General features: G+C 41.9%; 2 protein-coding genes across 4 annotated transcripts in view; both read left to right on the forward strand.

Annotated features, from left to right (window-relative positions):
* The first annotated feature begins 497 nt into the window (after nucleotides 1-497).
* myo7ba (myosin VIIBa) lies at nucleotides 498-24,177 on the forward strand. The gene is made up of 48 exons (XM_031872921.1): nucleotides 498-557; nucleotides 932-969; nucleotides 1,093-1,194; nucleotides 1,290-1,442; nucleotides 1,974-2,158; nucleotides 3,376-3,497; nucleotides 3,610-3,752; nucleotides 3,846-3,959; nucleotides 4,115-4,268; nucleotides 4,349-4,425; nucleotides 4,512-4,631; nucleotides 5,929-6,068; nucleotides 6,204-6,414; nucleotides 6,496-6,631; nucleotides 6,716-6,885; nucleotides 6,983-7,123; nucleotides 7,246-7,404; nucleotides 7,509-7,601; nucleotides 8,415-8,509; nucleotides 8,604-8,688; nucleotides 8,776-8,994; nucleotides 10,117-10,326; nucleotides 10,404-10,616; nucleotides 10,710-10,874; nucleotides 10,958-11,257; nucleotides 11,337-11,497; nucleotides 11,586-11,712; nucleotides 11,813-11,932; nucleotides 12,409-12,582; nucleotides 13,261-13,488; nucleotides 13,570-13,737; nucleotides 13,842-13,959; nucleotides 15,780-15,906; nucleotides 15,997-16,163; nucleotides 16,281-16,462; nucleotides 16,553-16,674; nucleotides 16,758-16,912; nucleotides 17,472-17,625; nucleotides 17,958-18,113; nucleotides 19,392-19,497; nucleotides 19,592-19,705; nucleotides 19,831-19,918; nucleotides 20,016-20,125; nucleotides 20,408-20,593; nucleotides 21,778-21,894; nucleotides 22,077-22,160; nucleotides 22,247-22,366; nucleotides 22,463-24,177. Exons 1-48 carry the CDS (start codon nucleotides 527-529, stop codon nucleotides 22,556-22,558), a joined length of 6,756 nt encoding a protein of 2,251 aa, XP_031728781.1. The 5' UTR covers nucleotides 498-526; the 3' UTR covers nucleotides 22,559-24,177.
* A 70-nt stretch (nucleotides 24,178-24,247) lies between these two features.
* The window catches only part of gpr17 (G protein-coupled receptor 17), a 5,935-nt gene continuing 2,693 nt past the window's right edge, over nucleotides 24,248-27,489 (forward strand). The window contains exons 1-2 of one of the 3 annotated variants that reach the window (XM_031872925.1): nucleotides 24,248-26,448; nucleotides 26,826-26,879. The gene's annotated coding sequence lies outside the window, so the exon portion shown is untranslated. The remainder of the gene's footprint in view (nucleotides 26,449-26,825; nucleotides 26,880-27,489) is intronic. The other 2 variants (XM_031872924.1, XM_031872926.1) reach the window with 2 other exon arrangements.

A 27,489-nucleotide genomic window follows, 5' to 3' on the forward strand; every position in this document is an offset into this window, starting at 1 on the left:
ACTTGACTTGTGACTGGATCAGGAAAAAGTGACTTGCTATTCTCCTTTTAGCGTTATTACTGAGACCAGCTGACTGACTACTGGCTTGTCTGTTGATCATCATTCAATATTTCTAAGAAGAATCTTTATTTTTAACATTCTGTGTCATATCCCTTATATTTATTAGACACGTGTTTTTATATTGTTTGAGGTAGAAAGCTGTACTACTCTCTCTCTCTCCACTAGCATGGTTTTTAAGTAGCCGCACGGCTGTTAACTTAAAGGGAAAGAACGTTTATCATCTTTACATTACCATCAAATATTTGACTGTTAATTGCAGTGATAACCCTTGAAGTGGATGCTCAGTGACACTGGGTGGCTCTACCTTTTGCAGGAGCAAAGTCAAAGGGCCATAAAGAGGTGTTTGCTGGGAAAACTCCCTTCTTCCTGGTTCATAAGTCATTCAAAGAAAAAAGCTCCCTGAGCGGCAGCAGCGGGGGCTTCCACCAAAGACCCAACTATTCTCAGGTAAGGGCCGAAGAATCACATGTCTCCCAGTGTCTCTTGTTTCCAAAGAGGTAACTTCACTGTGTTTGTTTTTTTATTATGACTTCCATTGTGACCTCATAATTCTATATAGAATCATTAATAGAAGTGTCTTGAAAGTGAAAGTTATTGTGTTATCATGCTAAAATGAGACTTTATAGAATTGTGTATAGAAATTAGAAATAAGTAATATTGAAGGATCCCAAAACTGTCTTGTAATTTAAAATATTTTTTATTTTATATTAAATAACATTTACAGTATGTTGCTATAAATAGGTTGAGGCGTGGTCCACACTGTTAAAGCCTACCGAGTAGACCTAACTAATATTGGTTTGGTAGCAGGTTCAGTTAATTGTAATTACTGTAACTGGGCTAAATCTGAATTAAGATAATATTCTATTTACAGACTTAATCCAGGTTTCTGCTATGCTGCATTTGAGTAAGGTAAGAATGAGTATCTCAGTAATATACACACATAGTTCTAAAAATCCATGATGCCCACTTAGTCATTTTGAGAATAGTTCTTTGGGTATGGCATTTTGTATTACAATGCTTTCCCCCAACTAGGGGGACTTTGTATGGGTGGACTCTGGTGTCGGGGTGCCGATCGGGGCGGAGGTCGAGGTGACCGACACCGGACAGCTTCAGCTGATCGATGATGAAGGAAAGGTACAAAACCCTACAAGACATTGCCTTTTTTTTTTCAGGTACAGAAAAAAGGACCTCTCTATCTGTCGATCAACTCTTTTATTACATACACACAGGAGCACAAGATCAACAAGAAGACGGAGGGCGCCATCCGGCCCATGCACCCCACCTCTGTGAAGGGTGTAGACGACATGATACGGCTTGGTGATCTCAATGAGGCCGGGCTGCTCAGGAACCTCCTGGTGCGACACAAAGAAGGCATCATCTACGTAGGTTTCTATTCACCTGGATTAACTCTGAACCACCTACTTTTACGATGTCCATAACCTACTGTGGAAATGCTTAGTCGTCTGTGTCCTCCATAGCTGTGAATTGGCTTTCTGTTCGAGACTTTGCCCCGTGGTTTATCACAGTGCTGTTTGTCTCCATAGAGACGAATGAGTCTCTGCTGAGGGAGACCGCCCCAGTGTTTCTCTGTCATCAAAGCTCAGCAGTGTGTGTTCAATTATGAATCATTTAATTGTATGAAAAATACCACTGCTAAATGCTGGGGGGCAAAATTAGGCTGATATTGCTTTTGAGTTGCTTTTGAGTGCTTTATATATCATGAACCACAGCTTTTCATGATTCAAATCCATCCGTGAAATCTTTACATCTAATAAGTCATTACAAGCATTTCGTGCATTGTATGATGTGCTTCTAACACAATAACTTACTCACTCACTCATACACACACACACACACACACACTCCTCAACTGTGCCCCTCTGTGGTAGTTAACGTCCCCTTCTGTTTTTAAGACATACACAGGCTCCATTCTGGTGGCAGTCAACCCTTACCAGCTGCTGCCCATCTACACCACAGAGCAGGTGCACATGTACACAGATCGACGGCTGGGTGAACTGCCGCCGCACGTCTTCGCCATCGCAGACAGCTGCTTTTTCAACATGCGCCGCAACCAAAGGAACCAGTGCTGCGTTATCAGGTGTGCTTTTGTCTGAGGCTGATCCCAGATCATTATGGAGACAGTGTGGAAAGATTGATTAATTAATTGAATCCTTTAGGTAAAAATGACTGGTTACAGTTTCTCAAATGGATATATATCCTAGTTTCTGAAGTATTTCATGAAAGTGAACTGAATGTCTTTGAATATGTCAACTTAGGCATTTGTTGATATAGTATGGATCAAACAACTCGCCGGGGCGACTGTGGCTAAGTGGAGAGCGGGGCCGTCCTTCAATCAGAGGTTCGATCCCCGGCTCCGGCTCCGATAGTCGCATGTCGATGTGTCCTTGAGCAAGACACTTAACCCCAAAATTGCTCCCGTAGCTGTGCCTACGGTGTATGTGATAGAATCTGAATTGTAAGTCGCTTTGGATAAAAGCGTCTGCTAAATGACTGTAAAGTAATGTTATATTAGAGAAATGATTGATAAAAAAATTTGATAATTTCATTTACAGCCCTACAACATTACCACAGGTGGCTCTAAAAAAGCTACATAAGATAAATAGAAGATAAATGAATGAAAACAAAGACAAATAGATCACTGAAAAAATTCACGTTAAATTCGTGTTTCAATGAGACAAACTGTGAGAAACTTATTGGTGTCCAAGAGTTTTCTGAAGGTTATTCCATCTATAAACTGCAAAGAAGCTGTAAGCTGATGTGTATATTTATAATGCATATCACCATGCACCCCCAATTAGAAGAAACCAATCGACCCAATGTTTTCTACCGTTTTTAGAGATGCACTTCCTATTCCTATAATAGAAAGAATATAAGCTTCTTGATAATTTTTACATATTAAACTTAACCAAATGTCAATGTGCTTTTTTCCTTTTCATATTTTATTTGGGCATTCTTCATCAGTACTGCGAGATTTGAAAACTTAATTTAAAACCAATATTAAGTTGGTGGGGTTCTTCGTAAAGAATCAAGACTAACTGTGCTACACGGTATTGCATGCTCACATGTGTCCACGTGTAAGATAGTGTCATCTGCATACAAATGAAACAACAATGATTAGAGTACGGGGTACTAGGTAATTACTACAGATTGTTAAAAGAACAGAGCCTAACATTGATCCTTGTGGAACCCCATTGTTAATGTTGAGAATCTTTAAACCACATTACCAGGGCTTTGAAACAGGTTTAAGTGGGAAAAAGTCTCCACACATGCTTACTTTTTGGTTTGCCCCACAAGTGGAGAGTCAGGAGCAGGGAAAACTGAGAGCACCAAGCTCATTCTGCAGTTCCTGGCTGCGGTGAGCGGCCAGCACTCCTGGATCGAGCAGCAGATTCTTGAAGCAAACCCCATCTTGGAGGGTATGATCAAAACACCATCACAAAGTTATAGTGCCTTATAGTCTTCATAATCATCTCAATCCCCCCTTTTCACTTAATCTGCTTAATGCTTTGTTTTGTTTTTCCTTCTCAGCCTTTGGTAATGCCAAGACCATTCGCAATGATAACTCTAGTCGTTTTGGGAAGTACATTGACATCAACTTCACTAAGGGTGGGGCCATTGAAGGGGCCCGCATTGAGCAGTACCTGCTGGAGAAGTCCCGCGTTTGTCGTCAGGTGGGAAGATTGGTTAGCTATATATTTGCAAGAGCCGTAACATGGTACAAGTCAAATTTTCTTGTGGTAAAGCTCATGTGCTTTCATGTGCAGGCGCCTGAGGAAAGAAACTACCACATCTTTTACTGCATGCTGATGGGCATGCCAGCTGAGCAGAAAAAGATTCTTTCCCTTGGGAATGCTGCTGAGTACAACTATCTGACCATGGTACTGAAATAGTTCTGCAAACTGTGAAATAAGAATAAAACATTATCTTTATTGATGGATTTTTGAAGATAAATTTACATGCGACTGTGAATCACAAATAACTAGATGAGACAAGCGTTCACGTATAGCTTTAAACCATTTGATCGAATCACCAGGGTAAGTGCACCAGCTGCGAAGGTCGTGATGATGTGAAGGAATACGCCCACTTCCGTTCAGCTCTGAAGATCCTCATGTTCACCGAGAATGACTCCTGGGAAATCTCCAAACTGCTCGCTGCAATACTTCACCTGGGCAATGTGGACTTTAAGGGTAAGGACAGCACCATACCATGGGATTCATGTACTGTAGATCTTTTGAGACATTAAACACATTTTATTGCATCATTTCAGGTACTATAGTAAATAACCTAGAAGGCTGTGACATCCTCACATCATCCCATTTCAACATGGCCAGCCAACTTTTGGAGGTATGTGTATTTATTTTTATTTTTTTTACAAATTAAAATAAAAGTAGCTGATATGATCTTGTCTGATTGTGTTTGTATTACCTCAGGTGGAACCCAAAGCACTGGAGACGAGTCTGACTCAGCGCTCCTTCATGACAGCCAGAGAGAGTGTGACCAAACATCTGACCTCTGCCCAGGCTGTGGACGGCAGGGATGCCTTTGTCAAGGTAACATTAGTCTTGATTTCTGTTTTCAAAAGTAAAAAATGTAATTCAGAAGTTAATGCAGCTCATGTTAACATATACTAAACTAGTTCTGCGAGGATGTAACACTCACAAAATTGATGGATGATAAATGGAGAAACCTTTTAATTTCTTACCACCAATGAGGCAAAAAAAATGAATACTGATGTACTGTGGCTGTTTTCAGACTGCTCAGACTCTACATAAAATATTAATGTAACCTCTTCAGGCCTCTGAAATTCTTTCATGTACAACAGTCTGAGAAAGAAAGGAAATATATGTTCACAGCTCCTGTACACAATAAGGAACTTGCAATGAGGGGTTGAAGAAACACTGGTTTGATTTATGGGCTCATTCGTTAAAAAGGTTGGGAACCACTAGTGTAGCTGTTCTTTCTTCAGGCTAAACAGTTAGCTCAACATCATTTTCTCAGTTTTACTAATTAGTTAACTTTAGCAACAGTAACATTTAATATTGAATCATTTCAACGTTCTACATTTTTACCAGGCAAAGATACATGCTAATGTTATAATGTTGGTGTGATACTAGCTAATATACAATGTTAGCTGTGCAATAACGTTCATTTTATTGTGTTACATACTAATGTTAATATGCTGGTATTATACTAAGATACTAATATGTTTGCAGCATAGTCACGTTTAGTATTTTATTAATTAACCTGCTAACTTTTATAATACAAGGATACATGCTTATGATACCAATAATATCTTAACTTTAGCAGCATAATCATGTTTAGCATTTCATCATGTTAACAAACATGCAAACTTTTAGCAGGCAAGGATACATGCTAGTGTTAATGTTGGTATGCTACTAGCTAATATATAATATGTTAACATTAGCATTGTATTAACGTTTAGCATTTTATTATGTTAACATGTTAAGGTCAATGCTAATGTTTGTATGTTGTTATATCTGTTTCTGACATATTAAAATGAACTGAGTAAAAGTGTTGGACAAGCGTACATTTTGACCTGCAGTTAGCACCAGATAAAAAGTCTTTAGAATTTATCTTCTGAACACCGTTTTTTTATATTATTTACCCCAAGGTTGGCAACCTCTTTTGCAAGGCGACTGGGCCAAGACACCAGCTTAAAACCAATAAATCATTACAAAAAACGCATATTAAACCTAAAGTAAAGCTAAAAATAGTCTAAGAGCAGAGTGTCCATGTTGGAATCTCTGGATCGTATGTTTTGGTTTGTTAGTGCAGGGTGTGGTGCTGTGTATAATTGGTCAGCTATTCTCTGTATTATTTGTCCAGGCTATTTATGGAAGACTTTTCATTTGGGTCGTGGACAAAATCAACGCTGCCGTTTACAAGCCACCTGAGGATTCCAAAGAGGTCCGACAGTCGATAGGCTTGCTCGACATCTTTGGCTTTGAGAACTTCAACAACAACAGGTTGGCATTCATGCCAACTCTCATGGCATTAGAGCAGCATTTACTTCTGCTGGACACATTGTTAGTTTACATGTTGACTTAAGTCCACCCATCTTTCTTTCCTCATGTGCTGTTGCATTTGTCGAACTGTTGCAGCTTCGAGCAGCTGTGCATCAACTTTGCCAATGAGCAATTGCAGCAGTTCTTCGTCAAGCACGTTTTCAAGCTGGAGCAGGATGAGTATGCCCGTGAGAACATTGTCTGGAAGCACATTGACTACAAAGACAACCAGCGCACCCTGGACGTATTGGCCAACAAACCTTTGAACATGCTGGCGCTTATTGATGAGGAGAGCAACTTCCCCAAGGTCTACGTCCTCCTTGTACCTCATAAAGTCTAATGTCACAAAGAAAAGCAGGTTTTAACTCCGTTTTTTGTTAATTTTCAGGGCACAGATACCACCCTGCTCCACAAACTGAACAAGGTCCATGAGAAAGGGGGCATCTATATTCCCCCCAAGAACAACTATGAGACACAGTTTGGAGTCCACCATTTCGCTGGAGAGGTCTACTACGATTCAAATGGTACTTTTAAAGCTTTTAAAAAGCAACAAATCATTCTTGCCCAAGTCCTGTGTGATGGTCTTATTGTGTCCGTCTTGTTTTGAGGTTTCCTTGAGAAAAACCGTGACGCCCTCAGCTCAGATCTGATTCATCTGGTGGAGACCTCCACCAATAAACTCCTCAAGCAGGCGTTTCAAAATGTGCTGTCCTCCAGTAAGCTCAAGAGCAGCGTCAACCCCAGGATGATCATCACCACGGCCAACAACAGCCTCCGGGTCAGTGCAGCCTTTTGCTTCAGCATTAGACGCAGATATAATCAGTTGGAAAATAAAAAAATACTTACACTATGTGACATTTTGTCGTGTCCGACAGCAAGCGACTGATGGCAAGAAGCGAGTGCCAACTCTGACTGGCCAGTTCCGTCAGTCTCTGGATTCCCTGATGAAAACACTGACTGTGTGCCAGCCCTATTTCATACGCTGTGTTAAACCCAATGACTTCAAAAAGCCCATGGTGAGGGAAAAAAAAGCTGCATTCACTCCAACCAAAATAATACTTCAATCTTAAATCTGTGCCAAAATTTAATGAAACATTTTGGTGCGAGTAAATCACTGCACACCCCTTCTGTGTCTCAGCTGTTCGACAGAGAGCTGTGCATGCGCCAGCTCCGTTACTCTGGTATGATGGAGACCATCAGGATACGGAAAGCTGGATATCCTGTCCGCTACACATTCGACGAGTTTCTAAACCGATACCGCGTCCTGCTGAAAACTTCCCTCTGTGATCCCAAAACAGTAAGTTGAAGGTTTTAACGTGATCATTTTTGTCATGATCTCTTCACACCTATTCTCATCTTCTCATTATGTGTTTGTGTGATGCTTATTTTTTGCTACGACAGGAAAGGAAAGAGAAATGCTGTGAAAGCATTTGTGAGTCTGTGCTTGCTGGAGAGGGCGACTGGAAGACTGGCAAGACAAAGCTATTCCTAAAGGTGCCGCCTTACGTTTGATGTACTGTTGTTACTGATGGATATGGGTGGAGGAATATAATAGCCACAATCATTTGAATGTTAGAAGCAACTGAATAATACCTAATTGTTAAATTTAAACAATGCCGAATAGCTAATGATGAAATTGTAATACCCCTGAGTTTGTACTATTTAAGTAGTTTACTTTTAAAATGTTTTAGAAATTTCAAGTAAGTAAATTAAGTTAAAATGTTTACTTCAGGATTCACAAATTCAAATATGAAGCTCAAGTGTCCACATTTAGAAAAAAAACTATATTGAAGTTGCTCAAATTCAGTTAGTCGGATTCTAAAAAAATTAAAGTCAAATAGAATTTGAGGAGTTCGAATTTTTAGTTTCTCTAAATGTTTCCTTTGGTGCCAACATGATGTTGAAATCGAGGGAAGATGGATTGCCATAAACACAACAACACAACTTTGACTTTTCATGCAACGACATCGTCTGGGCGGTATATGGCTGAATATCTACAAAACTAATGACATTCACATCAGCCAGCTTTACTTTATTTTAATTGTAAATTAGCAAATGTTAGCATGCTAACGCATTGAACTAAGATGGTGAACATGGAAGGCGTTGTACCTGCTAAACGGCAGGATGTTTAGTCATTGTTGGAGTGTTAGCATGCTGGTCTTAGCATTTAACTCATAACACCACTGTGCTTGATTACAGCTTCACAAACCACATTATTTGGTTATTAGTTGTTATAATATATATTTCTGAAGTGAATATTTCCACCAAAATAAAAAAAAACATCATCTCGCCACTGTTTTCTCTCAGGACTTCCATGACACCATGCTCGAACTGGAGCGAATGACACAACTAAATGAAAAAGCACTTCTGATCCAGAAAGTCCTGAGAGGCTACAGATACAGGTGTGGGATGAAAGCTGTAAAATGAGCTGCTTGTTTTTTGTTGTTGCTCATGTGACTTACAGCTTTGTGTCTGTATGACTCTTGCACTCTAAAGGCGAGAGTTTTTGAGGAAAAAGGCAGGGGCGCTTGTCATTCAGAAATGCTGGAGAGGACACAAAGGCAGAAAGCTGTACAAAGTGGTGAGTCTTTGTTTAACACATGAGTATGTATCAAAGTGAAAATATAGGACTGGCATGCAATGAATCCCAATTCTAATTTAATTCTAGGTCCAGCTGGGCTTTGCGAGGCTGCAGGCACAGGCCCGGTCTCGTCAGCTCCGCTTCCAGTATAAGAAGCAGCGTGAGGCAGCCCTCGTGCTGCAGGCCCGAGTCAGGGGATACCTGGCCAGGAAGGAATGGAAGCGCAAGAGAAACGCTGTGATCCTCCTGCAGGCTCACGCCAGGGGTGGGCTGGCAAGAAAGGCTATCAAAAAGATGAAAACAGATGTAAGTTCAACTTAAAGAACTACAAAGAACCCTCTCTGGATGACAATAATAAAGAAGGTTAAAGTCCCGACAGGTTTTATCTGGTACAACATAGGCAAAAGGGTTTGGCAGACGTACTTCCTCATTCTTATCAGATGAACCCAAGTACATGTTCAGGACACCACCTGTCATGTCCCACATGTCAATTACTATTTGAACTATTTATTACTGTTAGCTAACTGTTTCATTCATTTATCAGTTACTTTTATGATATCATTTCAACTATTTATCCATTACTTTTAGCCAACCATTTAAAATAATTATGTATTACTTTTGACGTTTTCTCCTGTTTATCTGTTATTTTTAGCGAAACATTTTATCCAATTAGCTCTTATTTTGACTGTTTATCATTACTTTAGCTAGATACTTCAAATGCTGATTATTTCTTAGCTAAGTATCTGAGCCATTTATCCATTACTTTTAGCCAACCATTTAACAAGTTATTTTTCTTGACATGGTAACAATTTAACCTATTACTCCATGAATTTAAATGTAACGTTAGTTTCATCTCTTTGACTGTTACCTTCAGCATATTATTTCAACCATTTATCCGTTAATTTAGCTAGGTATTTCAAATGTTTCTCCTCTTGCAGTTACTGGAGGCTTACTGGTTATTATGAGGATAAATCTAGTACATGTCAGTATTACACCAACTTGAAATTGTATTTGGATGCTTATTTTCCTCCGAAACACAAATATGTTAGTATGTTTTTAAATTAAATCATAGTTTCTATTTTTTCATAATATATGAGCTATTCTATGTATCCCTGTGGTAAGGATAGTGTGTCAGACGCCTCTGCTCCAGTAACTACTGCTCTGTGAGGAAGGCATTGAACCCATAACGGCTCTAGTGCTGCCACTCTGTAACCAGCAGCAGAAAACTGACTGAAAAAGAAATCATAAATCTACAGTTTAAGTGTATCGTCATTCCCAAAAGCCACTGCTCTGAATAATGATGTTATGTTAATGATATCTTATTTTGGTTACATGGTTAATTCGGCAGATAAAGACATTTTTCCGGCAGTTGAGGTTCAGGATGCTGCTGTTTTTCCTCATCTTCTCTTATGTTGTGTGTTCTTTCAGATGTACCTCTCTGCTAAAGAGAAAGAAGAAGAACAGCGGGTCATTCTAGAGCGACAGAGACACTTGGAGGAAGTGCTTAGGCGCAAGAAAGAGATGGAGGCCAAAGCTCAGACTGAGACCATCACCGACCAGGAGATGGTGGACAGCATCTTTGACTTCCTGCCCACTACGGTCGGAGGGCAGGAGGGGCAAGCACCTGTGGGATATGAGGTTTGGAAAGCGAAAGCTTTGCACATTTTGTGGTCCTTGTAGAGTTGGTCACTACATGCCTGTCTATCTTTTTCCAGAAGTTTGAGGGGAAAAAGACTACCATCGAGGAGATAGACATCGACGACATCCCCATGGAGGAGGATCTTCCCGAAGACGATGACGATGACCTGGATGAGTACTCCTTCTCCAAATTTGCCTCCATGTACTTCCAGGGTGCAGCCACCCACACCCACATCCGCCAGAGGCTTCGGCAGCCCCTGCTGTACCATGAAGATGAAGGAGATGTCCTGGTGCTTCTCTCAGACCACTTAGATTTATTATTTCAGCTGTTCTTACCTGAGGAATATCTTTTTTTATAGGTGTTTCTGTTATGTTATCACCAGGCTTCTCTGACTGTGTGGTGGATCATCCTGAGGTTCATGGGAGACCTCCCTGATCCGAAGAAACCGGTTCAGGTCCAGGGAGCCTTCACGCAGGAACGCTTTATGCCGGCGGAGCTGATCTCCAGAAAGGACAGACGTCTCAGCCACATGGTTGGACTGGATCAGGTAAATGTAATATTGAATACAGCCTAATTTTGTAGAACATTAATTGATCATAGATTTCAAATAATAATTTCCGACTGCTTTAGAGGGTGCTAAGGAATAAAAAAGAAGGGAAGCCCACCACAGTACCCGAGGAGCCGACACAAAACAGGAAGGCCTCCATTTTCACAGACATTCTGACAAGAAACAGGAAAGCTTCTGCTGCGCCCAGTGAGACGACTCAAAACCCAAAGGTATACACTGTACCAGAGGGGAGCCCTCGAACAAGGAAGGGATCCACATTCATCGACCTATTGTCCAGAAACAGAAAAGCATCCACTGTCCAAGAAAATACAATCCCCAGATCCACTTCAAGCTTCAGGAAGCCCTCCATCATCATGGAAGAGGTGAGGAGTAAGCTTAAAAACTATTATTGTTGCTGTTAAGTTCTTGCTCACTTTGTTTTTAACATATTTTTTCTTACAGTCAAATGATCTGACTGAGGTGTCGAAGCCTCCCAACCTGCAGACTGTTAAGGAGGACAATGACATCATGATTGGAGAAGGACCCACCCTGGACCGGCCGCTGACAGCGCTCGAAAAACTCCACATCATCGTGGGATATGCCATTGTCAGACGTGACCTTAGGTAACACAAGCTCCTTTTGAAAATCACATACATCTGAAGTATTTGTCTTTAGTCTCTCCTTATACAATATGTGTCTGTTGTCTGCCAGGGATGAAATCTACTGTCAGATCTGCAAGCAGCTTCAAGACAACAACAATCGCAACAGCTACTTCCGTGGCTGGATCCTGCTGTCTCTTTGTCTGGGCATCTTCCCCCCAAGTGATCGCTTTATAAGGGTAAGAACAACAGCTGCACCGGCTGCTCCGGGGCTCATGAACAGTGTGCAGGACGCGGTTATGTTTCACTCATCTCTTCTTATCTCTTACGTCTTGGCAGTACCTGCAGAGTTTCATCCGTTTCGCTCCAGGAGGCTACGCTTCCCACTGTGCTGAAAGGCTGCGGCGCACGGTGATGAACGGAGTGCGAGGGGAGCCTCCAGCTTGGCTGGAGCTGCAGGTACTGACAGAAGATGCTCCGGCAAATGTCTAAAATGGATTCCTGATTTATGAATGAAAGATTAAAAAAAGTTCGCATTTGACCCAAATCAAGAAAAAACACATTATCTCACAGGGTAGGGATGGAGGTCAGGTTGAGAATTTGAGATTTATGATGACACCCATTCAAAAACATTCAGCCTCAAAGTCACAGTTTTCATAGGGACTATTTCTTTGGTAGAACGTAGTTCCGTTGAAAAGTGTTGACAGTGAAAGTTGGGATGTTGTTGTTCAGAGAGGAATTTTTCTATGCTGTAAGCACCACAAACAAAATGCTGTTAACCTAAATTGTATTGTGGTGGCAACTGAAATCTCAGAGACACAGAATTGTATCCATAACATGTTTTTTTATAACTTGAATGAACTGACCCTTTAACACTTACAGTACATCTCATTTCTGTTGAATCAATGGTCACTTTTTTTTCTGTACTGTGATAGGCAACCAAGACAAAAAAGCCAATGATTGTGTCTGTGAGTCTGATGGACGGATGCTCCATTAACCTGCCCGTCGACTCAGCATCCACCTCCAAAGAGATCTGCCAGCTCCTGTCTAACAAAGTCAAGCTCAAAGACACCTTCGGTTTCTCTGTTTACGTCGCCTTGTATGAGAAGGTACGCAGTCCAGTGCATTTATGTTCCTTTAGTACAGTAGGTGATGGGTACATCTGGAGTCCTGCACGGTCCAGTTTTGCAAAAAAACATACCATCTCTGCAAAGCTCAGCAGAAAGCCATTTCATAAATGGTAAATCATTTGAAAAATGATTATTATTTAAAGTGTCTTAAAACAGGATTTAACAGAAAATGGTGTTTAAGAGCTTTCTCTGTATAAATTTATTCCAAATAAATACAAGTTCATGCCCTATTTTTGTTTTTACACAAGCACTAGTTTAGTGACAGTTAATGTTAATGAGTCTTTTCAAACACACAGAGGAGGAGCAGAGTCACAGAGTTTCAATGTATTTATTAGTCTGTTTATATTTAGAGCTTGACATTTTTAAGTTGGCGCTAGTACGTAGGCTGCTTCCTGTTGTTTTGTCAGTGCTCATCACCTTACAACATGCAAAAAATCTTAACATCATGGACGTATAGTAATACAAATTTAAGGCCGAGCCAAAACTAGATGTTTAAGTTTTCATGGGGTTCCTAGGTGTATTGTGCACACTGGGCGAGCTGCACTGCCTCACCTTTCCAAAGACTTTATATTAAGAAAGAATCTATTGTGGCGTCCTGCTATAGTGAGTTCAGCATATCTAGATATCCGTAACTTGAAGTTTTGACCTGTCCTAAAGGTGTGGGCTCTGGGCAGCGGCCGGGAGCATGTGATGGACGCCATCTCCCAGTGCGAGCAGGAAGTGAAGAGGAGAGGAGGGCAGGAACAGCACGCTCCCTGGCGTCTCTTCTTCCGCAAGGAGGTCTTCACCCCCTGGCACGACTGCAAGGAGGACAAGATCAGCACAGACCTCATCTACAAGCAGTTCATCCACGGTCTGAAGTGTGGAGAGTACCAGAGTGAAAAGGTGGGCTTATATTTGGATGATTATTGTCTTCCTGTTGTTTTCCCAGATATAAATCTGCCCCCCCCTGTTTCACTTCCACAGGAGGATGATCTTGTCCAGCTGGCTGCGAAACATTTGTACATCCAGCACGGCTCCGACAGCAGCCCAGAACATGTGAAGGAGGCTGTTCAGGACTGCATCAACAACCCTCTGCTGGAGGCCAAGTCAGAGGGCAAATGGGTGCAGATGGTCAGCACTGCTCATGCTCAGGTCAGTCTTATCACAGTGCAGGAGGGTGATGAAAAGAAAAGGCTCTACAATGGCCTTGAGTTTAAGTAAAGTTTTCCGTCTATTTTTTTCTTGAACCACACAAGGGTCCGTATTTGAGTTCAAGACAGAAGGCAGAGTCGGTGAAGGCAGAGATGGTGGACTGCGCCCGAGAGAAGTGGCCCATGTTCTTCTCTCGCTTCTTTGAAGTTATCAAACTGTCAGGTATGCGTCTATCGGCACTGACTGTGTCCCGCCTCTCTGGCGTTAAGTATTTAAATATCTTTATACTTTGACAAATCTTAATGTAAATTTAAACTAAGCTAGTCATGATAATATATAAGGCCGTGAATCAATAGTTTCTGTATTCATTTGTACCTTTACTAGAATTGATTACTTTAGATGTACAATGTCTTACAGAATGAGTTATCGGATTTTGTGCTAAAGTCTAAAATCCAAATCTTGCATTATTGTCCTTCTTCAAATGTTGAATATCAAAAGTTTGCAGAAACGTGTACAGTACAACACAGACATATCTACACTTTCCTCTGGAACATAGAGACAGACACTTTTAATGATCAGCCGTGAAGCTGTTTTTCTTAACCAGCTCCCTTTGGGCAATTAGCTGTTGCTGCTTTTTATATGTATGTCAGACTGTAATATACAAGGATATTTATAGATGCACTACCCCACTGGGGTTAAAACTCAAGCAAAGTAGTTGATTAAGAGTGAATAAGTGGGCCAGGAACAACATTTCTTCCTTCCTTGGATTTCCGATTTACTGCGGTTTAGCTTGTGAACAACCAATTTGCAAAGCGATACATCCGAGCTGTTTAATGAGAATGTGCTCTGACTCACTGACATGGTGGATGATTAACCCAGCAGATCAAATGGCAACATGCTGGTGAGATAAAAGTAATTATACAGGCTTCCACAACACGATTCCTCACTTGAACACAGCTAATGGAGTGGACAATTTATAAATGTTCATGCTTCATTTCAATCCAAACAGATAGTTTGTTTTTGTTTGACCTCCTGTCAGATGTATTTTATAAACCATCAAATCACATTTGACCTCTAAAGGAACAGTGTGTTAGATTTAGTGGCAACCAACTAAATACCCCTCAGCTCAGCCCTCCCTTTCCAAGTGTGTCATAGAACTACGGTGGCCCATGTGGTGTCAATTTATGTTAACAATGGAAAATGTGAAATGATAACTGAGCCCCGGAAGGGACTCCGTACAAATGAGACAAGAAGGCCACACCCCGCGCTCCCTCCGCCTCACTCCCCATTGCCAAGAGACTACTTTGCCGGGAGGAGTGCGTGCGGCAGCTCAGGATTCGGACCTTCAGTTAGCCACTGTAGCAATAAAAAAAATCAGCCAGCGCTGAACCACCGTGGGCTCCAGGGGGGTCACAGGTGGCTGTTGGCCAGCGACAGTGCTGGCTCTTACCTGTGCAGCAGCAGCAACAGAAAGCTTGCTGACCAGCAAACCAACTGGAGATCTGTCTCCGAAGCTGCAGACCACCCTCCTCCCGGCGAAGGTGGGGAGTGAGGCGGAGGTACAACCGGATGTGCCAGCTTATTCTTGTCTCATTTGTCTCGTCTTTATACTTGAGGCCAATCTCACAATAGAACATTGTGAACCTCTCCTACGGGTGTTTGGTTGTTTCCATGATGCAAAACTGACCAGGAAGAACATTGACCTACATTTGTTTTCCTCTCTTTATTTTTCAACATTTGATGACTATCCCCCCTCCATGTCCCTTCCAGGACTCTGTATAATTAACTTATCGATCAATCAAGAAAGGAACAGATGAATTAATTATGAAAGTAATTGTTAGATTCAGCCATACAGTGAAAGCCACATATCTGTGAATTGATGATAGAGCCTCAACTACTGTACACATTAATGCAGCTCTGTCCTTCAGGGTGGCTGCAATGATTCAGAAAGTGCAAGCAGCACTTTACTGCCCATGAATATATGTCATATCTCCCATGAGGCCTGATTTAATGAGCCTGTTTGTTCCACGGCTCTTTTTAAGGCCCTCCGCTGCCAAAGAGCAAGTTCATTGTGGCCATAAACTGGACCGGTATCACTTTCCTGGACGAGCGAGAAAAGAGGCTGCTGGAGCTCTCCTTCCCAGAAGTCACCGGAGTCCACACCGTAAGGTAGAGACCGAATTAGAGGAGAAGGAAGAACTTGACAATGAGGAATGGTCCACTAAAACAGCGTGGTGTTACTTATGTTTTGACTCCCAGGGAGGGTAAAGCGTCCGGCCAGGCAGTGAGCCTGCTGACACTGAAAGGAGACTTCACTCTGAGCGGAGGCACAGCGGAGGACATGGCAGAGCTGGTGACAATGTTCCTCAGTGGACTGAGAGAGAGATCTCAGTATGCTGTGACCCTGAAGGAAGCCGACAGGCAAGGTCAGAGGCTCTGATTTTATCTTTCTTATATGGTCACAGCTGAATTATCTCTTTCAGGGTCGCTCATTGCTGCTAATTGCTAACTGATTTCTGGGTTCCACTTTCATTCCTCTGCAGATGACCCCACATTGCTGAGCTTCAAGAAAGGAGAGCTCATTATAATAATCAAAGATGACGAGTTTTCTCAGCAGCGTGGCTGGATTAAGGGCCAAAATGAGAGCACGAGACAAACGGGAGCCGTCCCCACCGACGCCATCTTAATCCTGCCAACTCTCAGCAAACCCACCAATGAGGTCATGGTACGGAGACGTCCACTACGCATCCTTCTCAAACAAATTATTGTGCGTAGGATCTGAGGAGTATTAAATATGTTTCTTCTTTTTTTCCAGAGCCTGATCAACTTGTCTCCTAACCAGAGGAAGAACATCATACGGGAAAACCAGAAAGAAACAGGAACGGTGGAGAGATTAGCTCCGGCCACGCTAAGAGAATTCTCCCTCGAGTACTTCAGGTATCTGGAAATGTCCTCTTTTTTTCCAGCAGGATAATGCTTACTGGAACAGCACTGATGGCAGGAATACCTTGATCCCACAGGCAGCCCACTAACGATGTGAACCGCCAGGTGATGTTCAGGAACGCCGCTCCCGAGAGACTGTGGGTGAACTCCAGAGAGCCAATCAGACAGCCCCTCCTCAAGAAACTTGTGGGCAACCCAGAGCTCAGCAACAAAGCCAGTCTGGCATTCACTGATATCCTCTACATACCAGATTAACCTTTTTTCACGAGAGTTAAACCCATAAATTCACTATGAGCCTATTTCAGGGGGTTTAGATTTCTTCAAATATTTAAAAAATACACATGGTGACATGTGCCAGAAGTTGGCTGAGCATTCCTGTGGAATCCCAGTAAAATATAAAATTGTGTCAGTAGGCCCTGCAGTGTCTAAATTTACCGAGCTCTCTGGCAGGAGACACCATTCTCTAACCCTGACCTAACGTTCCTTTAAACTGTGCTTGAATCCGACCCTTGCCCAAGCAATGAGCAGATACTCAGCTGCTTAATCAGGCCCTATAAAGTACCTACATTGTATCTTAACGACAGTGAATTGCTCATTTGCTTTGGCAGGTCGTTTCATCTGAATGTCATGGTCCACTTTTGGTATCGAAACTTTGCCACTCAGGAATCGCTTGATCTGTCGTACCCTAGCAAGCAACAACGAAAACTTCTCTATCTATTGCATCACCAGCTAACAATGTTTTTAAAGTTCATGAAACCAGGATGTTGAAGTCTTCCTTGACTGTTGAGTACCGATCCTGAAATATATGGGAGATTACCCCACCAAGCAGATGCAGAGTCCCCTGGAGCTCACCAACCAGATCTTCGGCCCCGCCACTAAAAATGAGGAGCTCAGGGATGAGATCTATTGCCAGATCATGAAGCAGATGAGCAGCAATAACAACCGGTGCGCTTATGTTCTACTCACTTTTCTCCATCCCTTTGGTAATATTTCCGTTTACGATGTATTGGACTGAAAATGGGGCAGTTGCTCGAATGTAATGATACATTCTTTTGTTTCTGTAAATAGATTCATTTCTTTAGACAGTAGGAAGAACAAAGAGTTTAATAAAAAGAAGAAGATACATTTGACATTTTTCTAGAAGGGGAACTGAACTGTAACCTCCCCAAAACCCAAAGGTTTTGAACGCAGGTTTTGAACTCCAGACTCCATTTAATCATGTTTTTTTTTGCGTCTTACATGCATTTGTGTCTTTGTTGCCCTTTCCCATCCCCCAGGTTCAGCGTGGAGCAGGGCTGGCAGCTGCTGTGGCTCTGCTGTGGCCTGTTTCCTCCCAGCCAGTCTCTTCTCAGGCACACTCAGCGATTTCTCGAGTCTCGCCGCAGAGAGACCCTCGCTGCCGACTGCCTGCAGCGTCTGCAGAGCTCCCTGAGGTCAGCCATAGCATACGTCACAAACACGTAGCACCGTGCTTCCCCCTTGGTTTCAAACAAGGGTGAACAAGATGAAGTGTGTGTGTGGTGACACAGAGGGTGTGTGTGTGTGTGTGTGTGTGACATGTCACCACGACGTGAGAAGAGGAAATGTCATGCTCGCCTGGTGTTTTTAATCTCTCATGACATAAAGGCTCTGTAAAGACTGAACTAACATAACTGAAGTATACTGACTCTTTATTCTAGTCGTGGGGCAAGTTGTGGAGTTTAAGGAAGGACCTGCTTGCAGCAATGCTGGGGTTGACATGTGTTGCATCACCTTCACAGTGACATGACCACACTCACCATTTGCATGTCCTCCTCTATACATTGTGGAGGCTGAAATCTTCCCCACAGAGAGAAGGCCGGAGAGCACGCTCCACTGTTGTTCTACAGTAGAGTCGCTACTTAATAAATCTACCATAAACTGGTTTACAATTAAAAAGTATTTAATCCTACTGAAGCTAATACAATTACAGAATGAAGTACACTACTAACATAATATATAATATATGATCCGCGTGGAAAAGCTATTCACTCGCGACTCAGCCTGGAAACACAGATGTTTCCAGGCTCAGAGCCGAGAAGAAAGAGAGTGAATTCCTTTCCAGCACTTCCTCTTACAGTTTGAAATCCCCTCCCTTTTGTCCATCTTAATTCCTATTGGCTAATTTCGGTTGCCTCCTCCTGGCGTCAGGCTTCCGAAAAACCCTCGCGCAGGTACAACCTGCAAATGTCTGTCTAGAAGTCTGACTTTCCCTTGGCTATTCTTCACAGTTTAATACATTCAATGACTGTCTTTTATGGCTTAACACTTCTATGATAAACATTCTATATAAAGATAAGGATTTGCAACTTTTGGCAAAAACCTTCACAAGCAAATATAAAGGTGCTACAAATTCTACTAAGATACACTTCTAACTACAAATCACTTCTAACTACAAATTCTAAAACACTTTTACAATTATGAATCTTCTAATTATGTATTCCAAAACACTTCTAATTATGAATCATTAAACACTTCTACTATAATTTCTTAAAACACACTTCTAAACCCAAATTTCTTACAAAATACATTTGACATTCAGTAAGATTTCCATAATGGCGACAAGCTCCAAGAGACCTATTTTATTTAGTGTGTGCTTTTTTCTTTATCTGCACTCAATCTGTGGCTGAATGTCAAAAATGATATCGTAAAAAAAACAACAACAGCAAAGTGCATTGGCTGTTCTTGTGTAGGATGGAGTCCAGGAAGCTCCCACCACACCAGGCGGAAGTAGACGCCATCCAGCAGAACAGCACCCAGATCTTCCACAAAATCCACTTCCCCAACGACACAGAGGAGGTAACTCACACCTTGTATGTTTAGAGTCACAGAAACAAGCCAGGTCAAATGTATTCCCACAGCAATCCCTGTGATTTCTCTTACCCTTCTTCAGATATTTGAGGTCGCGACAAACACCAGGATCAAGGATCTCATCCAGAACATTAGCAAGAAGCTCAGTCTGGCTTCAGCAGACGGATTCAGCATTTTTGTCAAAACACAGGACAAGGTGCGTTTCTCAAACCATTATATTTTTATTTTTATTTTTCAATGCATGTTCTTTCACAAAGCCCTCTTTCATGAACTTCCGCTCCGCTGGTTGTAAAAGAAAGTTTGTTTTGGTGTTTATTTCAGGTTCTCAGTTTGAATGACACAGACTACTTCTTTGATAGTCTGAGGCAAATCACAGACTGGTCCAAGAAAGCCAAGAGGATCAAAGACGGTAAAAAGCCGTTATCTGATAGGAGCACCAGTCTGACTTTTGACGATTCTTTGCATTTGCCTGTAAAAAACCCTCCTTGTGTGTGTGCGTTCTGCAGGCGGCGGGCCAGTCAACATACCCTACCTTGTGTTCTTCATGAGGAAGTTGTGGTTCAATGTGATCCCTGGCAGAGATGCGGAGGCCGATCTTATCTTCCATTTCCCTCAGGTACATTTGAATGATGCTGGTCAGCCTCCATCACATTTTCCAGCCTGGTTAGTTTTTCCACATGATATGAAAGCCAAAACTTACCATTAACATAATCTTCAAGTATCAATACTAGTTCCCGACTGCTCCTTCTGGTTTCATTATGACCAGTTGGAGAGTTACAGATAAGAAAGTCTTCTCTTCTCTAAATCTCTTAATGAACGACGTGGTCAGTAGCAACTTGGTTTAAAGGTCAAACTTCCCACAATAGCAGACTTTATTAAATATCTTTCTCTCTTCCAGGAGCTACCAAAGTACCTGAGAGGCTATCATGTTTGCACCAAAGAGGAAATGGTCAACATTGCGGCTCTGCTCTTCAGGATAAAAGTCAGCAATGACAAGAACCAGCTGGTTATGATTCCCAAGATGCTGAAGGAGCTGGTGCCCGCCGACCAGCTGAAGGCCATGTCGGAAAATGAATGGAAGAAGGTATCAGGGGCTTTCTTTTCACTGGTTTCATTTATTAATTTGTTTGTTTTTCTTATTGTCAACACATTTCAAGACCAAAACTAACAATGCAACAGCTTCTCAATACTTTCCTACTTCCTTATCCTGTCTGTGACGCTCCAACCCCATTCGTTCCTGACGAAGTACACCTTTAACAGGAATCTATACAACCAGGCTAGCGGCTCATTGAGGCTGTAGTTAGGCAATGCATACTTTGAGTGAACCGCTAACTCAGCGTGCCAACACAATGACAATGACTGTGTTTACATGCACGCTATGATTCCACTTTTTATTCAGAATATGACAATATTGTGAAGTCATAAACCACAGTATTGAACAAAGTGACATTTTTGATGTCATGATGGGGCTGGATTAAAAGCCAGAGGAACACCAAAGTGATTACAGTTCAACTTGAGGGGAACATGAATATCTCTTCGGAATTGTTTGATAATCCATCCAATAAAAGTTGAGATTTTTTGCTCGGTACCAAAAGTATCAACTTCATGGCGGAGCAAATAAAAAAGAAAAAAAGAAAAAAAGAAAAAAGTCACGGTCACCAAATTGATGATCACCAACGTCATCTGGATTCATCCTCTTGGGACCACCAATGTCTGTACAAAATGTCATGTTAATTTGTCCAATAGTTTATGAGATACCAACCACTGACAGACCGACAGATTAACGTTCTCAAGAGCCACACAGCTAACATGGCTGAAAACTGTTCTCAAATATATAGTTTGTAGATACGACTGGTTGGGCACTGTAGTTTTCAGGAGACATTAATCAAACCAGAGTAAACAGTAACATTTTGTTGGGGACTATTTTTAGCCGTGGATGAATACAGTCACCCAGTGCAACAGTGTGGCTCATTGATGGGTTTTTATTAGTTTTTGGTGCTCTATGGCACAGAGGAATACCATACATCAGTCTGTGGATACACATACGATCCTTTAGAGTGTCACCAAACTTCTTCTTTGAATCGCTCACATGAACAATATCACCATTATGCCATTCCTGTGATCGCTATCTCAGCTCTCTGAGAATATTGCCTGAAGTGCTGTGGGGGTGTCGGGAAATCATTAACCTCATTAAAAGCAGCACAAAAACTTCTACAAAACAAGAGCGTTGCATCATACTCTGATGTGTATTTTGTTTTTCATTTTCAGAGTATCGTCAGCTCTTTTAACAAACAAGCTGGTATGACTGTTGAAGAAACTAAGGTGGCTTTTCTGAAGGTGGTCTGCCGCTGGCCGACGTTCGGCTGTGCATTCTTTGAAGTGAAGGTAAAGGCTCTAGTGACAGCAGCACAGACGGTGCTTTATCTTGCAATCTATGGTTGGGTTTGGTGGGTGGCTTGTTTATCTGATGCTCTCTGTTTCAGTCTCTGCACGTCTGCAGACAGTAAATAGTCATGACTGCGGTGACGAAGAGTTCTCTCATTTGACTTTTTGACTCTTTTTTTCAGCAAACATCAGAGCCAAGTTTCCCAGATATTGTGCGAATAGCTGTCAGCAAGGAAGGACTCACCATCATCCACCCTAAAACCAAGGTGAAGAAGAAATACAATTTGACATTATTCCCTTTTTGACATGTTGCTCCTGTATTTCACCATGAACAATTCTCTCTCTTGTAAAGGATGTGCTGGCAAATCACCCATTCAACCGCATCGCTAACTGGTGCAGTGGAAGCACCTACTTTCACATGACTATTGGCAATTTAGTCAAGGGGAGCAAGTTCTTGTGTGAAACATCACTGGTAAGATCTATCATTAGACACGTGTGCTTTAAATGATAAACTGTCAGTAAGTAAAACTTTGTCCTTTTCTATACCTTTGTGTCTTTCTTTAAAAAGGGTTACAAGATGGATGATCTCATAACCTCCTATGTCACAATGTACCTCAGAGAACGGAGGGCAGTGCAAACCAGGAACCAGCGCTTCAACATGTGAGCCTGAGCAGCAAGAACGCGATGCAGCTTCAGCCTGTAGCTGCTGATTTCAACCCAACATATTCAACATGTAGTTCATGCACACACAAAGAGGCAGAGCAGGAAAAGTTTTCTGTTTTTGAAAGTGCAATCAACTTTATTTGTGCTCAGTAGAAAAAAAAAAGATGAATTGAAGAAAACAAAGTTGTTGTAGATTTCTCACAATTTATTTAAAGCTAATGTTTCTTTGTTGTATGTTCAAGTAACATAATCCTAACAGACGTTCTAGGTAAAACTAATACTGTGCACACGGTTTCTACAACCCTTAATTTATGAAAAGATCGTCTCAGTGAAACAATGTCTGCCTGCCTTAAAAACATTAAAGTTGCCCTGTGGAGTTTTCTTGAAAACAAACAAAAGTTAGGTTTTTATCTCACCAAAACACATTGTGTGTATCTCTCAGGCCTAATGTGTTGAAATCGTTTTCTTCCTCATAAAACACCAAACCCATGTTTTTTATTTTATTTGAAAGAATCAGCCATGTTTGCTAGCTTGCAGCCTAATTATTGGCATAGTTAGCAGATATTTTAGTGCTAGTTATCAATATCAACTGTCGATAAATAATCACATGAATACTTGCTTCCTTACATGTCATGTATTATACCAGTGGTGCTCAACCTTGGGGTCAGGACCTCCTAGGGGGTCACAAGATAATTTCAGATGGTTATTGAGAAAATAATGATTGGACAGCGCCTTGGTGTCACGAACACCAACCTGATTATCCTAGGGGGTCGCAACTGTAAAAGGTTGAGAACCACTGTATTACAATACTGGATATTGGACCCCAAGTTGGCACCTATTCAGTCCAATGAGAATTGCTCGCATGGTGCATACAGTGAAAAAAAGTTGCTAACTTCCGTGTTACTTGTGGCGTTAAAATATGCGAGCTAGTGTTAATCCCATCATGCCTCTGATTCAGATTGGGCGACTGTGTGTTCATGAATGCTTCAAAGGGACTTGCTTGAAACCATTAATCTATTTATACAGATGGCAACAGCAGCAAACAATGAAGATAATGTTCCAAAATGTAAGATAATAAATGCTAAAATCCCAAATATCATTCTCATTTCCAAGACACAGCAAAATTGCACATAGCAGGCTACTTCACAGCGGTGCCGTCATTCAGAAATAGAAATCATTTTTCTGGGCTTTGGAAAAGTTTTACAATGATTAAACCCCCTATGGCTCAAATATATACGTCACAAATAGTAATAATTGTCTATTTTTATAGCTGAAGGTGTCCTGTCAAAAGTTTTGTAGACGTCTTTTTTAGAAGTGGTCGATGGAAAAGATGCTTTTTGTTGTAATACCCCAAGTGGCCACTAGAAGAAAATGGGCGCAAGGTTGCTGTATCCACCTATATAATACAACCATGGTACATGTGCATCCTTGTGTAATACAAATACAAATATAAACATTGCTTCATAGTGCTAATAGTGTTTGGAAACTCCACAGAGTACCTTTAAATATATCCATCTTTAGAAATATATTTGCTTCAAATGATATCTTGCTCATGAAAACAAACTATTCAATGAATGAAAATTTTCTGCTAAAATTTCCAAATAAAACATTTTCCCAGTGGAAGCCTGTTTAGAGCATCGTATTTTCCACGAGCAGCCGGGAGCCTCCACCGCAGTAAGAAGAATAAAACATTTATGATGGCAAGGCAATGTTTTTGCTTCGGGGTTACGAGACGCGCAGCAGACAGAGCTGAGGAGCCCAAAACAAAAGCCGGGGGCCATCCCAATTAGCGCTTGGCAGTAGATTAACAGGGTGGTTGGTGTCAAAGCTTCTCCGCCGTCCTGCACAGATAAAGCCTCCATTCAAGTCTACAGAATTCTATTTGCATATCGATGATACAGAGAAGAGAAAGGGTCGATGTGTGTGACACACAGCTGGGATCTGCTTGTATGAAAGAAATATTATCCCCCCTCAGCCAGCGGGTACTCTCTCCACATCTGTCCGATGGCTATGTGACTGATTATTTTGGGCATTCCAATTCAGGATGCCCCCAGGAGGCAAGGGACCAACAAGGGCCTCTGTTTCCTTCAAGCGTGCCCCCCCCCCCCCAATCCTCCCTGCTCTTGTTTTGTCACTCGCTCTCCTATAGGGAATGGGGCCGTATGTAGAGCTAAACACACCAGCTACAAAAGATCATCTCTGAGACTTTAGTCATAAACTTCTAAATGAACACAGTCCATCTTCTATCTATCAGTGGGGGGGTGGGAGTTCATGACTAAAGGCACTCGGCGCACCACTGGGCCTCGTTTCCATGGAGTCATACCCGACGTCTCGCTGCGACTGAGGCATGCCATTCTTCTCCCCGCTGCTAAAATGTGCAGCTTATTCTGACTCAGGCTATTGTGGAGCACAAGTGGCTCTCTGAGGAGAAGGGGACAGAGTAAGAAAGGGTGGGGTCAAGGTTCAAACGAGCGGCTCCCATTGGGACTCCCTTGCTGTTATCAAATTTTTTTGAGACACAAAAAGAGCTACAGTCTTATTCCCAAGAACATCTTGAGCGAGAGTGAAGGGGGTCATAGGACAGCGTTCTTTGTGTCACAGCTTCAGTCCTTCCAGAGCTCGCCGGTCCGACTCCCAGTCTTCACTCTGCTGCTGCGCTGAATTGTACAGCAGCTGAATTGTTCATCAAGCAGCCGAGCTTTTCTTCAAGAGCTCCATTCACTGTGAAGCTCTGAAGGGAAGGTAAGTCTTTTGTTATTTCACCTCAGATTTTGATAAGGCAGTAGAGATGTTTTTTTGGATAACTTTATGAAATGTCTGGCTCCACAAGAGGAATCCCCTCTGTGTTCACAGTGCACACTGTGGCACTATACTTAAATTGTTGCTGTTAAACAATATATCCTTTAGCTACAAATTTCACTGTGCAGTAGTAGCAAGAGTTTATTCAGTGAATGTGTCACTTTTGTCATGTAAATCCCAAAACAGCTCCGCATTGTGACAGATCTTTTTATGACAATCTACTTTTTAAGACCCTTCCAGCATTCAATCCAATTACCAAATTTCACATTGACTTTATTCTACTTTGGGTTTAACTGTGACGAGTTTTAACAAAAGAAGATTCTGCACATTACAGCTGTCACCGTTTTGTCGCAACAAATTGTTACCGACTAATCCCTGGAGAGGACCGGTGCCAGGATGCTCGGTCTCCTCTCGCACAGATCTGCTTATCCAGATCATTGTGATGAAGGCATATTTCAGGATTTGCCTCTCTTGAGGATTATCCCTCGGGGATCCGTATTTACGGGAGCTTTTTACATTGAGCTGGTTTGTTATCCCTGCTGGGACTGCAACCCTTTTTTCTTGGGGGCTCCTGAATGTGCCGCGTCTGAGCCTTTGGCTGAGAAATGCCCTCCGTTGTGGGTCTCACAGCTCCAGTGTGTGCAGGAGCGTAGCGCACACACTGAAAAAAAAATCTACGGCGCTACATCTGGCTGGTTCCTAATGGGCCAAAAGTCCGATCAGTGAGCTGGTGAAATGGAGATTTAGCCCAGTCAGATAAAAGAAGAAACAATCCCTTTCCCTTTTTGTTAAGGAGCCCTGTAATGGTGCAGCATTTCACTGTTTGGAGAACTATTTGCATTGTGTATTTGGGAACCTCCCTTTGGCTAGAAACATCTGTGGGATGACAAGTTCATCCTCTGCTGCACATGTTTTGATGCTGTTCTTGGATCCTCCACAAATTTCAAAGTGAAAGTTCGAGAGAAGCCTTCCCTGACATTAATTATTGCTGTTCACGCCCCAGAGATGTTTGTGTAGATGTTGGGCTGGAGAAACGGATAAAGAGGAGTGGACAGCTGGAACTTGCCGGAGTAGTGGGTGGTGATTTTTGAGGTGTGTCGAAATAGTCCTCTAAGATTGAAAAACAAAAAACAACGATGCAATCCTTTGAGGAATGGTAAAAATTATGTTGGTCTGTTTGAACTTAAAACTGTCACTCAGGAGACTCAACTGTAGGCTACAGCAATCATAAATGCATTGCATGTAAAGATTTTTTAAGAATTTTTTATTGTTATTTTCTACCAACATTATTTATGTAGCTGTAACCATGAAAGAAATAGTTTGACATTACAAACTAAATGAGAAGATACTACTAGCTTAGCACAGAGATTGTAAACAAGGGAGAGCCACTATGGCTCTGTACAAAGGTAATAACATCTACTGACTGGCACATAACCACTAGAAAAACTACAACTTCTTTGTTTTTGCAGGGTTACGGATTCAACAAAGGAGATATAACGTGTTCACTGGCTTGCTTTAAAAGTGTGAGTTGGCGGACATCTATTTTCCTGGCTAACCTAACTGGCGGCATGGCTCTAGCTTGATTAACAAACAAACATGCGAATCTTCTCAGCTAACTGTCGGCAGGATGGTGAATAAATGTGTTTCCCCAATTGTCCAACCCTTAAAAAGAGAGAATAACACATGGAGACACATTTTCACTCATATCTGGTAAGCTAGCATTACAGTAGGTTTGAAATTGATTTTTAGACTATATCATTACACATATAGCAGCTAATGAGTGTTTACTGCAAAGTATTAGCTTGGACAGACGTACCAATTCCTCCTGAGAGTTTTCAGTTCAGTCTAGATGAAAGCATTCTTGCTGACAAATCGGACTCTGACGCCAAATACACTGTACAAAGAAGATCTGATGACTTAGACTTCCTGAACTTAATAGTGTGCGGAGGAAGTCTCGTACTTGCATGGGTCAGAATGAAGTAATTATCCGCTCTGAGAGCATGTGCACATTAGCCGGGGACACTGACATCTATTGTTACCTTGCGAGACTGGCACTGTGACAAGTACTCTCCCTGCCTATTGTCTCTGTGTGTGTGTGTGTGTGTGTGTGTGTGTGTGTGTGTGTGTGTGTGT

This window comes from Anarrhichthys ocellatus, unplaced genomic scaffold, assembly GCF_004355925.1.
Source record: "Anarrhichthys ocellatus isolate YVR2014 unplaced genomic scaffold, GSC_Weel_1.0 scaffold67, whole genome shotgun sequence".
Taxonomy (NCBI): Eukaryota; Metazoa; Chordata; class Actinopteri; order Perciformes; family Anarhichadidae; genus Anarrhichthys; species Anarrhichthys ocellatus.